Source organism: Lagenorhynchus albirostris, chromosome 1 (genome assembly GCF_949774975.1).
Source record: "Lagenorhynchus albirostris chromosome 1, mLagAlb1.1, whole genome shotgun sequence".
Taxonomy (NCBI): Eukaryota; Metazoa; Chordata; class Mammalia; order Artiodactyla; family Delphinidae; genus Lagenorhynchus; species Lagenorhynchus albirostris.
The window spans coordinates 120,419,399-120,432,345 of record NC_083095.1 but is presented as its reverse complement, the minus strand read 5'-3'; the positions used below and the strand labels follow the sequence as shown (position 1 = coordinate 120,432,345).

Genomic DNA, 12,947 nt, shown 5'->3' with positions numbered 1-12,947 from the left:
AGAAGCTTTTATGGTTTATGCATTTCAGTGTACATCTTGTATACTCATTGGATGAGGAATGAAGGAATGGATGAATCTACAGTAATTAAGGTTACCTAATATTTGCCAAGTATTTTAATCAAATATAAAGACCTATTTTTTTGTTATTTTTTAAACAGCTCTAACTAAAATTAACCTCAGCTTAGAAGAAAAATGTTTTATGTATTAGTAAGCTCCTATAAGCACTGTGGAGAGATGGAGTTTACATTATTGTCTTAAGGGGAAAAATACAAATAGTAAATTTTCTAGGCTATTTTTTCCTTTAGAGAAGGTTATTTCAGTGGAAAATTCTGAGATATCTCAGAAACAGGAGTTATAAAACTGCAAATAATAAAAGATGGATAAAAGAGTGGATAAATCACTTATCCCTCCATGGCTTCTGGAGGTAGTTCCTTGGGACATGTACATGAGGATATAGAGGACATCTGGTGGTACTTGTTGTTTTTAAATTTAAAGAAATTTAACAATTCCCCTCCCTTCAAAAAACTATTTCCTCTTCTGTGTAAGCCTTCTCTTAGTCTAAACAAAGGAAAATTATTTAAATTTCTTTAATATGAATGAAATTTTAGAGCTCAACAGAATACTACATGTTTTTCTAGTTCAACCTCATTGTTATGTAGTTGAGAAAGCTGAAGTTAAATAGCTTTTGGTAAAGGTAGAGATGAATTAGAATTCATATTTCCTGATTCTTAACACCCGTAGTCTTCTACTGCCTTACGAATGCACGTATGGTCTTAAAAATATCTAGAGAAGTTTTGATTACTTTTGAACACAGATGTACGATCAGAGAAAATAAATACAGTATGCATGTTTTTAAGTAAGTTGGATGTCAGAGGTAAGGTAAGGATTTGGATTGGCTTATTTCTTTACCAGTGATGACCTTAATATTTAATAACCATGAAAATATGTGCAGGTAGTTTTTTAAAGCTTAATTAATAAAATTTTTTAAGAAGAAAAGGACATGTTGGAAATTCCAAATGTAAAAAAGAGCAATTTATTTGAAACACTTTTTTTTTCTTTTTCTTTAATCTAGGGTCCAAAAAGAAGCCCCTTCACTTGATTAGCTCTTCTGACAAACCTGGATTAGATCTCTTAAAAGCAGAGTACATTAAGGTAAGGGTCACAGAATGTTTATATATTTATTATATACTCTAAACTATCCTCTGGAAGGAAAAAGATGACAGTAGATTATTAAAGGCTCTTGTGTATCATAGATTTGAATCCTAGGGATATCTACTGTTTCTCTTTTCATTCGCACACCTCTTTCTCTTTCACTCAAGTAAGGACTAGGATTTTACAAAGTCACACTTCTTGTCCACAAAGATGGAAGCCTGGGGTAAAGTAGGTCCTACTACTGTCTTCTGGGGCACATTCACCTACCTACATTCATTGTATGTGTAGGTGATATTTGGCTAAGTATCCTACATCAAAAGGGATAAAGTCAAATTGAATTTGGTTCAGAAGAGAATTGCCTGGATCCAGAAGGACTCAAAAATATGTTATATGAAGAATGTTGAAGAATGTTATATGAACTGATGGTATTCAGCTTCATTCAAGATTAGTTGATTTATTTAATTATTCAATAACTGTTGAACGTCTTTTGTGTCAGGTTGTGTTAGGATACAGAGATGAAAAACATTCTTTGTTCTCAAGGAATTTGTAGACCAGTAGGGAGATAGGTAAACAACAATTAAAATATAATGTGTTTCATGGATGCCAAGGGGGGAAAGTGGCAGGGGGTGGGTGGTGTGATGAATTGGGAGATTATGATTGGAATGTATACACTGATGTGTATAAAATGGATAACTAATAAGAACCTGCTGTATAAAAAAATAAAATTCAAAAAATATATAATGTGTTTATTCTTTAATAAGGAAGAACACAAAACATTATGGGAGCAGGGAGGCAGGGATATTGATCTAGCCAGAAGGCTTCTCACAGGAGGTAAAACTTTGAATTTACTGTGTATGTTCCCAAGGGACATAACTTGAACCAATTGGTTATTATGATAGGAGATAGATTTTAAAAAATATGTATTTATTTATCGATTGATTATTTATTTTTTTTGGCTGCACCGGGTCTTAGTTGTGGCACGCAGGATCTTCATTTCGGCATGTGGGATCTTTAGTTGCGGCATGCATGTGGGATCTAGTTCCCCGACCAGGCATTGAACCCGGGCCCCCTGCATTGGGAGCACGGAGTCTTACCCACTGGACCACCAGGGAAGTCCCAGGAGACAGATTTTTGTTTCAGTGTGAAGACCTCATTAAATCAAACTTCTCTAAAGTTTGGATTTCTAAGAAAATGAGGTTTCTTTCACTGGAGATATCCTAAAATAGACTTGCTGAAGACTTTCTAAAGGTATTTAAACATTAGGTGATAGATGGGCTAGACTACCTTTAAACCTTCTAACCCTCAGAGTTTATCATTCTGATCCCTAGCTGCAGTTTCCCAAAAGTGAATGATGCCATGCTCTCCTCTGTTTGAAGAGGAGGACAAGATTTTACTCTTACGATAAATAAATAGATTTGGATGTAACTTTATAATAATGATAATAAAATTAAATATATAATGTATTTAAAAATAGTTATAACTAAATATAAATAAATTAAGTACAGATTATAAGTAAATGATTCATTTACTTTGGTCTTAATTCCTTCTTTAGAACTTTTTTTTTCTTTCTTTTTTTTGTTTTTTTTAGGCTGATAAGAATGGACCCAGTTTTCAAACTAGTTTTGAAAAAACTGAACAAACACTTAAGGTAAGAAATTCTGTTAAAAGAATAGATCCTGTTTGAAAATAACCTACTCTGTAAGTCTTCAGTATCCTTTGAGGAACCATTAAAAGTTATAAATTAGCCTCATAAATGTCTACCATGCTCTGTGTTTATGATTCAGGATAATAATACTGTTATTTAACTCATTGTATCACATCCTAATTATTTCTAAAGGAGGGAATGCTATAGATGAGGGAACTTTGATTTACAAAGAACCAACAGGATTCTGAACAAACCAAACTAGATACTGTCTTTTAATGCAGGGCTCAGAAAGTATGTGAAATATAAGGAGAGATGTTGAGTACTTCTGGAGCTATACTAAGGTACTCAAGTAGAGGAAGAAGAGGCAAAATGTAATTTTAGGATACAGTAAAAAGAAAATGAGAGAAATGAGTTTCAGATTATACTTTTTTTTTTTTTTTTTTTGCTGTATGCGGGCCTCTCACTGTTGTGGCCTCCCCCGTTGTGGAGCACAGGCTCCGGACGCGCAGGCTCAGCGGCCATGGCTCACGGGCCCAGCCGCTCCGCGGCATGTGGGATCTTCCCAGACCGGGGCACGAACCCGTGTCCCCTGCATCGGCAGGTGGACTCTCAACCACTGCGCCACCAGGGAAGCCCCAGATTATACTTTTGAGAGATGGGAAAATCTGTTGAATATTGAATCTTCCTTTTAATAATTTTTGTATCCACTTAGTGTCTTGAAGCAATGAAAAGAAGTCCTTTTATATAAAAAGTGATTATTAAGAAATTTCAGTTCACTATTAGAAAATCATATATTCTTTAAAACAATTTGTGTTGCTATTTTAGGTTTCTGGAGTTACTGTTTTTAAAAATATATTTTCTCCTATAAGCTATATATTCTTTATTTTTAAATGATAGGACCATAATTGTGGTTTTAGAAGATTATTTAGTGACTGAGAACTCACTCTTAATTGCATATTTTATATTTAAATCTCATGAATGTCACATTTGATATCTTTGTTTTTTTAACATCTTTATTAGAGTACAATTGCTTTACAGTGTTGTGTTAGTTTCTGCTGTATAACAGAGGGAATCAGCTGTATGCATACGTATATCCCCATATCCCCATACCTTATGGGGATTCCCTTGTATGTTATTTGTTGCTTTTCCCTTGCTGCTTTTAATATTTTTTCTTTGTATTTAATTTTTGATAGTTGGATTAGTATGTGTCTCAGCGTGTTTCTCTTTGGGTTTATCCTGTATGGTACTCAATGTGCTTCCTGGACTTGATTGACTAATTCCTCTCCCACGTTAAGGAAGTTTTCGACTATAATCTCTTCAAATATTTTCTTAGACCCTTTCTTTTTCTCCTCTTCTTCTGGGACCCCTATAATTCGAATGTTGGTGCGTTTAATGTTGTCCCAGAGGTCTCTGAGACTGTCCTCAGTTCTTTTCATTCTTTTTTCTTTATTCTGCTCCCCGGCAGTTATTTCCACTATTTTATCTTCCAGCTCACTTATCTGTTCTTCTGCCTCAGTTATTCTGTTCTTGATTCCTTCTAGAGTATTTGTAATTTCAGTAATTGTGTTGTTCATCATTGTTTGTTTGCTCTTTAGTTCTTCTAGATCCTTGTTAAATGTTTCTTGTATTTCTCCATTCTGTTTCCGAGATTTTGGATCATCTTTACTATCATTATTACTCTGAATTTTTTCTCAGGTTAAGTTGCCTATTTCGTCTTCATTTATTTGGTCTTGTAGGTTTTTACCTTGCTCCTTCGTCTGTAACATATTTTTTTGTCGTTTCTTTTTTTTTTTTTTGATGTGTGGTGCTCTGTTCCTGTCTTACTGGTTGTTTGGCCTGAGACGTCCAGCACTGGAGTTTGCAGGCAGTTGGGTAGAGCTGGGTCTCGGTGCTGAGACGAGGACCTCTGGGAGGCCTCACTCTGATTGATATTCCCTGGGGTCTGAGGTTCTCTGTTAGTCCAGCAGTTTGGACTCGGTGCTCCCACCACAGGAGCTCAGGCCTGACCTCCAGCCTGGGAACCAAGATCCCACAAGCTTTTTCTTTTTCCTTTGTGCTTAGTGTAGATGCATTTGCTCATAGGGTGCTGCATGCAGAGGCCTCACGCCCAGCCCTTCACACCAGAGTTCCTAGTGCGAACCGGCTTCTGCTGACACTATAGCTTCAATGGCCATGTGCAGAGCCATTTGCAGAGCCTGAAATCATTTCTTAACATGGTGGTAATACATGGTGATTCTGGAGTTTCATATTCTAACTTATATGTTTTATATAATCATAATAATAATCATTGAAGATTCAAAAAAGTGATATATATATTCAATCTTGGAATGACCATGACAGGCAGATTGTAGGCTCTACGGTAATTAGGATTGGGAAATGGAGTAATTAGGTTACCTTGATACTCAAATGAACCCCCAAAATGTGTAAGTATAATTTACTCTCCATATATTGCCTGTTTAAGGACTGTGAGTTGTGAGTCTTCCTCTCTTCTCTCTTCCTTTTAAGTGGTGTACAGCAGTGATGCAAGCCTAGTTAGGAGCCTTTTGTATACATCATGCAGACTACTGGTATAATTGGCCTGGGAACTAATTTTCTTTTTAAAATATTTCTAGGTGGCTTTTTCATCTTTAAACCTATTGCTGCATACACAAGCTCTTCTCTCGTCTCTTAATTACCTGACAACCATAATTCCATCAGATGGCCAAAACATGGGTGATACCAAGGAAGTACAAGTTTCTACTGAAAAGCAACAAAAAAATTCAGCTCTGCAGAAAAGTATGAAAAACACTGTTTTGTTTCTTGTTAGTAAGAGTTAGAATTGTAGAGCTAAATGGGGAATCTTACAAGAGACCATCTGGTTAGTCATGTACATGCCATTTTGCCTACCTTTGTTCTTTCCTTCAAACTGAGTCATACATGGGTGCCTGATATGTAACATAAATGTAGTTAATACTGTTGTTTAAAAAAAAATGTTTTTGTTCTTATTCTGGTGGTGATGGGGGATGTCTTTATATGAGTATTAGGGGAAGAAGACCTGTATTTATTCTGAGCTCTTCCTCCTCTCAGCGGCTCCTGAAAGGACTCCATAGAGGGTTAATCTTCCCTAACATTTTACAGATAAGGAAATCAAGACCCAGAGACATGAGGGCCAGGGTTCAGGGATAGCATCGAATTGGATAAGAGCCCAGCTTTTGGATCAGAAAGAACTCAGTTCAAATCCTGACTCTGCTACTTAAACTGTGGGACCATAGGCATGTTATTTAATATTCAGTAACTTCCTTGAGTTTCAGTGTTGTTATCTTTATGTATTTTAAGTTTTTTCTTGCGTTTACATTATCAAAGTAGTACATCTCACTATTAAAAATGCAAACTATATATAAAGAATATATAAAGCAAAAAAAAGTATTTGAAGTACTTAAGAATTTGAGAATTTTAAAATTATTTTAAGCAAAACCATGGTTCACTTAATATAGGGAAGAAACCTTAATAGAGTGTATATTACCAGAATCCACTGTGATAGAATTGCTTTGTTTATATGCAGTGATTGTATCCTCTAAGGAGAGTGACATTATTCACTTCAGGCTGTTTGCCAAGTTGAATGCTTTCTGTGTTATTGTTTGTGATGAGAAGAACAATATTGCTGAAATCAAGATTCAAGGTAAAAGTTCTCAGGATATTAAAAATTGTTCAAAAGATAAGCTTTTTTGTTTTTTGCAATGCTAAAGTATATATAAAATGGAAGGCTCTGAAAACTGGATTATTTTATTTTATGACATAATTGGATTGCATGTTTTCTTAACTCTTTGAGAGTAGAACCACACGTACTGGTGTTTTGGACCCTTTTGAGAGTTGTCTCAGAGGTGAAAGGAATAGTAATGTCAATGTAGGGATCCGGTTGATGAGCTAAGTGTCAACCCAGAATTCAGTTTAAGGTCTGTGAATACACTTTATCTTGGTACAAATGCAAAGCAACCTTATCATGAAGAACAAATCCTATGAGCCCATTATGCTCTTTTAGGCAAAATCTGCTAAAATGAATGTAGTTTTTTTCCCTGACTCTGTCTTTACCAGCTCATTGTGATCTGGTAAAGGTAAAGAATATGTTTAAGACAATTCTTGAAGAACTTAAAACCCAGAAAACTAGGGTTTTTCTTTGTTCTTTCTAAACTGGCAGTGCATCTACTAGTCTGAATTTGATTCATGAAACTCTTATAGTCTCCATGTAAATGACTGGATATAAGGTGTAAAGAATTTACTAAAATCCTAAGATAATCTATTTGCACTAGATGTAGTTTTTTCACAGGGTTGAAAATTCAAATAATTATTTTTTAATGAGTTTATAGGTTTCATTGTTCATAAAACTAAAAATATCTAATATTGCACTTATTTATCAATTGTGAGTTCAAACCTTGCTAAATTTATAAAGAATATCACCTACAGAATAAAGTTATGCAATGGAAGAAAAATCTTCAGATCTTATTATGGTATCTATAGAAATTATAATAATATAATTTCTTTTCCAGGACTTGATTCTTCCCTTTCTCTTCAGTCAAGAAAACAGTCACTATTTGCCAGATTGGAAAATATTATTGTCACAGATGTTGATCCTAAGACAGTTCATAAAAAAGTAGGTGATAGTAAATCATTAATATTTTTTGATGATTGAATGTGAGATTTTATTTTAAAATATTTTATTTTTTAAAATACTAATAAAATATATTTTGATAGAAAAATGTTTCTATAATGATTATAAACCCTTTTAAATTGGGATTTTATTTTGTCATTGTCGATTGGATGGAGTGCATTCAAATCTCTGCTTTTCAGGCTGTGTCAATAATGGGAAATGAAGTCTTTCATTTTAACTTGGATTTGTATCCAGATGCTACTGAGGGGGATTCCTATACTGACATGTCCAAAGTGGATAGTGTGGTGTCACTGAACGTTGGCTGTATTCAGATTGTCTATCTCCATAAATTCCTCATGTCACTTCTGGTAAAATCACTATTTATATATAGATTTTTTGGCTTAGAAATACTTAAAATAAGTCTGATAATTATGATTATTGCAAATCTTAAAACTTTGAATGTCAGGTTGTGCATTGATTTGATTATTGATGTTATTTATGGATTAATGTAGAGGTCAAAAACTTTCTTTAACAGTTGAAATCTGAATCATATAATGATTTTTGTCTAGCATTGTCTAGAACTGGAATTATTTTTGCTGGAATATAATGAATCCAAATTCTCAAGTGCAAAAACTATTAAAACTGTTTTTTTCTCTGTTCCTCAGCCATATAAGTCTAATTATAATTAGCCCTTGTCAGGTAGCTCATAAATATGGATGGATAATCAGTAATTCTTTCCTAACTAGAAAAATAGGACTAAACTGAAAGTTATTTATTTGAAAAAAATTAGCACATAAATAAAAAGAAGATGTTGTTAGAAATGATGTGCTTGTCCTCCTGTTTGAATTACTCCTTTTATTTTGTGTCCACAGAACTTCCTGAACAATTTCCAGACAGCCAAAGAGGCTCTGAGTGCTGCCACTGCTCAGGCTGCAGAAAAGGCTGCCACAAGTGTGAAAGATTTTGCCCAGAGGAGCTTTCGTGTTTCTATCAATATTGATTTGAAAGCACCAGTTATAGTCATCCCACAGTCTTCCATTTCCACCAATGCAGTAGTGGTAGATCTTGGGTTAATCAGAGTTCACAATCAGTTCAGTCTGATATCTGGTGTAGACTACTCAGACCCTCCAGTAATTGATAGAATGGATGTGCAGCTAACAAAGCTTAAGCTTTCTAGGTATGCTCTTTCAATAATTATGTATTGATATTTAAGTATTATTTAACATTGTCTATGAAATTTTATGACTATTGAAATCCATGCTCAACATACTTCTGTTGCACAGAGCTGTCTTTTAATCAGCTTTTTATTTTGAAAAATCTCAAGCCTACAGACAAATTGCAAAAATAGTACCTATAATTTTTCAAATAGATTCACCAATTATTTACATTTGCTTTAACTCTGTATATACATATTATCATTTAAAATATTTAAAAATTTAAAATTTTATTTTTATTCAGGTATGAATGACATATTAGTTTCAGGTATACAACATAATGATTTGATAGTCGTATGTATTGCTAAATGGTCACCATAGTAAGTCTAGTTAACATCCATCACCACACATATTTACAGAAAATTTTTTTCTTGTTATGAGAACTTTTAAGATATATGCTCTTAGCAACTTTCAAATATACAGTACAGTCTTATTAACTATAGTCACCATCCCATATGTTACATCCCCAAGATTTATTTTATAATTGGAAATTAAAACATTTTTTGCTAAACCATTTGAGAATAGATATCTTAACGCTTTGCCCCAGAGTGCTTTAGCATGTGTCTCCTAAGAACAAGGACATTAATCCTCTTACATAATAACCACAATTATCAAATTCTGGAAATTTAACATTGATATAATCTATTATCTAATATGCATTCAATATTCAGATTTTACCAGTTATTCCAAGAATTTTCCCCTCAATCCAGGATAACATGTGGCATTTAATTGTATTCTATATTAGTGAGGGGGATTTCTGTACTGATAGACATTTATTCTGGGATAGTTCTTCAGCCTTTCTTTGTTTTTCATGATGATGACAGTTTTGAAGAGTTCAGTCTAGTTGTTTCATAGAATGACTCTCAATTTAGTTTTGTCTGAGTGATTTCTCATGATTTAATCGAGCTTATACATTTTTGGCAGGAATGCTCTGTAAGTAATGATGTATCTCTAGGGCTCACACCAGAGGACATTTGAAAGTGTGTATGTTCATTTTGAAATTATTTTCTACCCCGTCCAAGGAGATTTAATTATCTTAAATACAAAAGGAATGATTATAAGACAAGTCCAGAAAAGAATCCGGTTGAAGAGCTTTATAAACTTAGAAATAGCTTACTTTTCATCTTGCCATTTTTTTCTCTAATCTCTGTACCAGCACACATACCAGTCCTTGAACAACTGTATTGATGATTTCCCCCATAGCTTCAAAAATATCAGTTTCTTTTAAAAATTTACTCAGGTTGTCATCTATCTTCTGTTTAAAGAAAAAAGTTTTCTTAAAGGCTAATTGTATGTCATATATACAGTTGACCCTTGAACAGCACGGGTTTGAACTGCATGGTTCTGCTTACGCGCAGGTATTTTTTTGTAGTGGTAAATAACACAGTATTATACAACCTGTGGTTGTTTAGAACTGTGGTTATGGAGGAACCACATATACAGAGGAACCGAAATATGAAGGGCAAACTATAAGTTACATGATTGCATGGAGGGGTTGTCATCCTAGTCCCCCGTGTTGTTCAAGGGACAGCTGTGTTTTAATCTGTCCATGCTAGTATATTGTAGATTAAATTAATTATAGACCAAGTTTAGAAAACACTAAAACAGCGTTGTTTCAAATCAATGTTTAGAGCAGCAACTTTGGGCTTTGTGTTTTTTTTAATGATATGTTGCATTTACCCCTATGTTTATGCATATATATCAATTATATTTTTCATTAGGACAGTGATCCAGCCAGGCATCTCCCATCCTGATATTCAGCTGTTGCATCCAATTAATTTGGAGTTTTATGTAAATCGGAATCTAGCTGCATCTTGGTACCACAAGGTGCCTGTTGTGGAAATTAAAGGTCATCTTGAGTCAATGAATGTGAGTTTATGAGTGAAAAAAACTTTTTTTTAAAATTATTTTTAAAATTTATTTATTTTTGGCTGCACTGGGTCTTCATTGCTGCGTGCGGGCTTTCTCTAGTTGCGGCGCGTGGGCTTCTCATTGTGGTGGCTTCTCTTGTAGTGGAGCACAGGCTCTAGGCACGCGGGCTTCGGTAGTTGTGGCTCACAGGCTCTAGAGTGCAGGCTCAGTAGTTGTGGCTCACAGGCTTAGTTGCTCCGCGGCATGTGGGATCTTCCCGGACCAGGGCTCGAACCCGTGTCCCCTGCATTGGCACGCGGATTCTTAACCACTGCGCCACCAGGGAAGTCCCAGAAAAAAACTTTCTTATTGAAAGTTCAGACTCTGAAGACTTTCTCATTATAAATCTGAATGAAATGTGGAATTTTTACTGATTGTTGTAAGGAAAATTTCAGTGTGATACTGTCCAACAGGATCTTTATTAATTTTAGTAGAATTTAATCTTCAGTTAAATGTTACTTAGCTTTTAAATTTGTTATGTGTACACGTTAGCAGTGATCTGTTTGTAAGTTATTTATTAGTGTATTATAATTATAGCTCATTCTATATATTATATACATACTCTTTTATTTTAGGGATATCTGAATACCCCTCAGATAATTATAGCATTGAGTGAAATGCCAATTTTTCATATTGAAGGTGGCGTTTTTATTACGTTGAAATTGTTATTGTTTAAAAAGTAGAATTTATGTGTGTTCTGAAAGTCACTTATTAAAAAAAGTGATTTGATTTCTTTAATAATTATTAACTTTCACTAAGGGTCATATTGGTTAAGTAGATGAAACTAATATTGACTTGTAAATCACATTGTTTTTCTCCAAACACTGTCTTATATTTGAAAATGAAATTTTTAACATAAGTAGTGGAATACTTGAGTGTACAGTGATTATATAATTTTTTAGTCAATGTTAAGAGTATCCTGTCCTTAGTGTTTTGTTACTAAGGATTTGTTTTCCATATTAAAATTGTTTCATTTTAAAATGAAATATCTTTATCTTGGAACATCATATTTCACAGGTTAATCTAAATCAAGAAGATCTTAATCTTTTATTTCGAATACTAGCAGAAAATCTTGGTGAGGCTACTGAAGACTTGAATAAAGTGAAACCAAGAGTGCAAGACACAGGTAAGAGGTTGACAGTAGGTGGTGTAATAAATGTCTTTTTACAATTTTGTAGGGGAGACAAACAATAAAAATGAAGTAAACAAACATATATTTACAAATTGCGATTTGTATTACCAAGAAAACAAATAAGATGCTATTGAATAAAACCATAGTTTGCTTTTAAGTTGAGTAAAGTCAGTTATTTCTAAGTTGCATGAGTTAGGCGGAGGCCATAAAGAAGGGTTTCAGATCAATGGTGAATTCTGGAAAAATTTTTGAACTTGCATGTATAGAGAAAAAAACATTTTAAGTTGGCACTAGGCTATGTAGCATACTTGATCTGACTTTTATTTTTTATTTTTTTTATTTTTTGCGGTACGCGGGCCTGTCACTGCCGTGGCCTCTCCCGTCGCGGAGTACAGGCTCCGACGCGCAGGCCCAGTGGCCACGGCTCACGGGCCCAGCCGCCCCGCAGCACGTGGGATCCTCCCGGACCGGGGCACGAACCTGCGCCCCCTGCATCAGCAGGCGGACTCCCAACCACTGTGCCACCAGGGAAGCCCTGACTTTTATTTTTTAATTTTTTTAAAAATTAAAAAAAAAAAATTGTTTTGGCCGTGCTGTGTGGCATGCAGGATCTTAGTTCCTTGACCAGGGATCGAACCCATGCCCCCTGCAGTGGAAGTGCAGACTCCTAACCACTGGACTACCAGGGAAGTCCCTTGATCTGATTTTTAGCTGTATAAAGTGAAGTGGTTGATAAATTACCAGTGAACAAAGATACTGAAAAAATTGTACAGCAATAAAAATGCAAATAGTATTTAAATTATTAGATACAGTGGCCCTTAAAGGCAAAGTAACTACCAGACTTATTTACAGTGGCCCTTAAAGGCAAAGTAACTACCAGACTTATTTTTTAAGCTGTTTTATATGTACACATATACATACACAGTGTCTTGGTGTTCATTCCATATCTATATATATGCTGTGTATAGATATAACTCATTCTTTCTAATGGCTGCTTGGTATTAAATTCTGTTGAAGTATCATAATTTAGTTAGCAAATCCCTATCAATGGACATTTCAGGTGGTTTTCAGTCTTTCACTCTTACTATGTTGCATTAAATATCCTTGTACATATACTTTTTTACAAGTGCATGTTTATCTGTAGGGGAAATACCAGGACTGCTGGGTTAAAGGGTATTTAGTTTTTGTTAAATTAAAATAATAATTGAATTCAATCAATACCTTTAATAAAATTAATTTTATTAACATTTTGACAGATTTGCCAGTTGA

The 12,947-nt window shown here is 34.4% G+C and overlaps 1 protein-coding gene across 4 annotated transcripts in view; it reads left to right on the top strand.

Annotated features, from left to right (window-relative positions):
* The window catches only part of VPS13C (vacuolar protein sorting 13 homolog C), a 179,721-nt gene that overhangs the window by 80,780 nt on the left and 85,994 nt on the right, over window positions 1-12,947 (top strand). For all 4 annotated transcript variants that reach the window (XM_060151212.1, XM_060151193.1, XM_060151206.1 and 1 more), the window contains 9 exons: window positions 1,073-1,152; window positions 2,741-2,800; window positions 5,410-5,572; window positions 6,339-6,455; window positions 7,321-7,424; window positions 7,622-7,789; window positions 8,294-8,598; window positions 10,357-10,504; window positions 11,564-11,672. In XM_060151212.1, coding sequence (XP_060007195.1) covers window positions 1,073-1,152; window positions 2,741-2,800; window positions 5,410-5,572; window positions 6,339-6,455; window positions 7,321-7,424; window positions 7,622-7,789; window positions 8,294-8,598; window positions 10,357-10,504; window positions 11,564-11,672 — 1,254 coding nt within the window. The remainder of the gene's footprint in view (window positions 1-1,072; window positions 1,153-2,740; window positions 2,801-5,409; window positions 5,573-6,338; window positions 6,456-7,320; window positions 7,425-7,621; window positions 7,790-8,293; window positions 8,599-10,356; window positions 10,505-11,563; window positions 11,673-12,947) is intronic.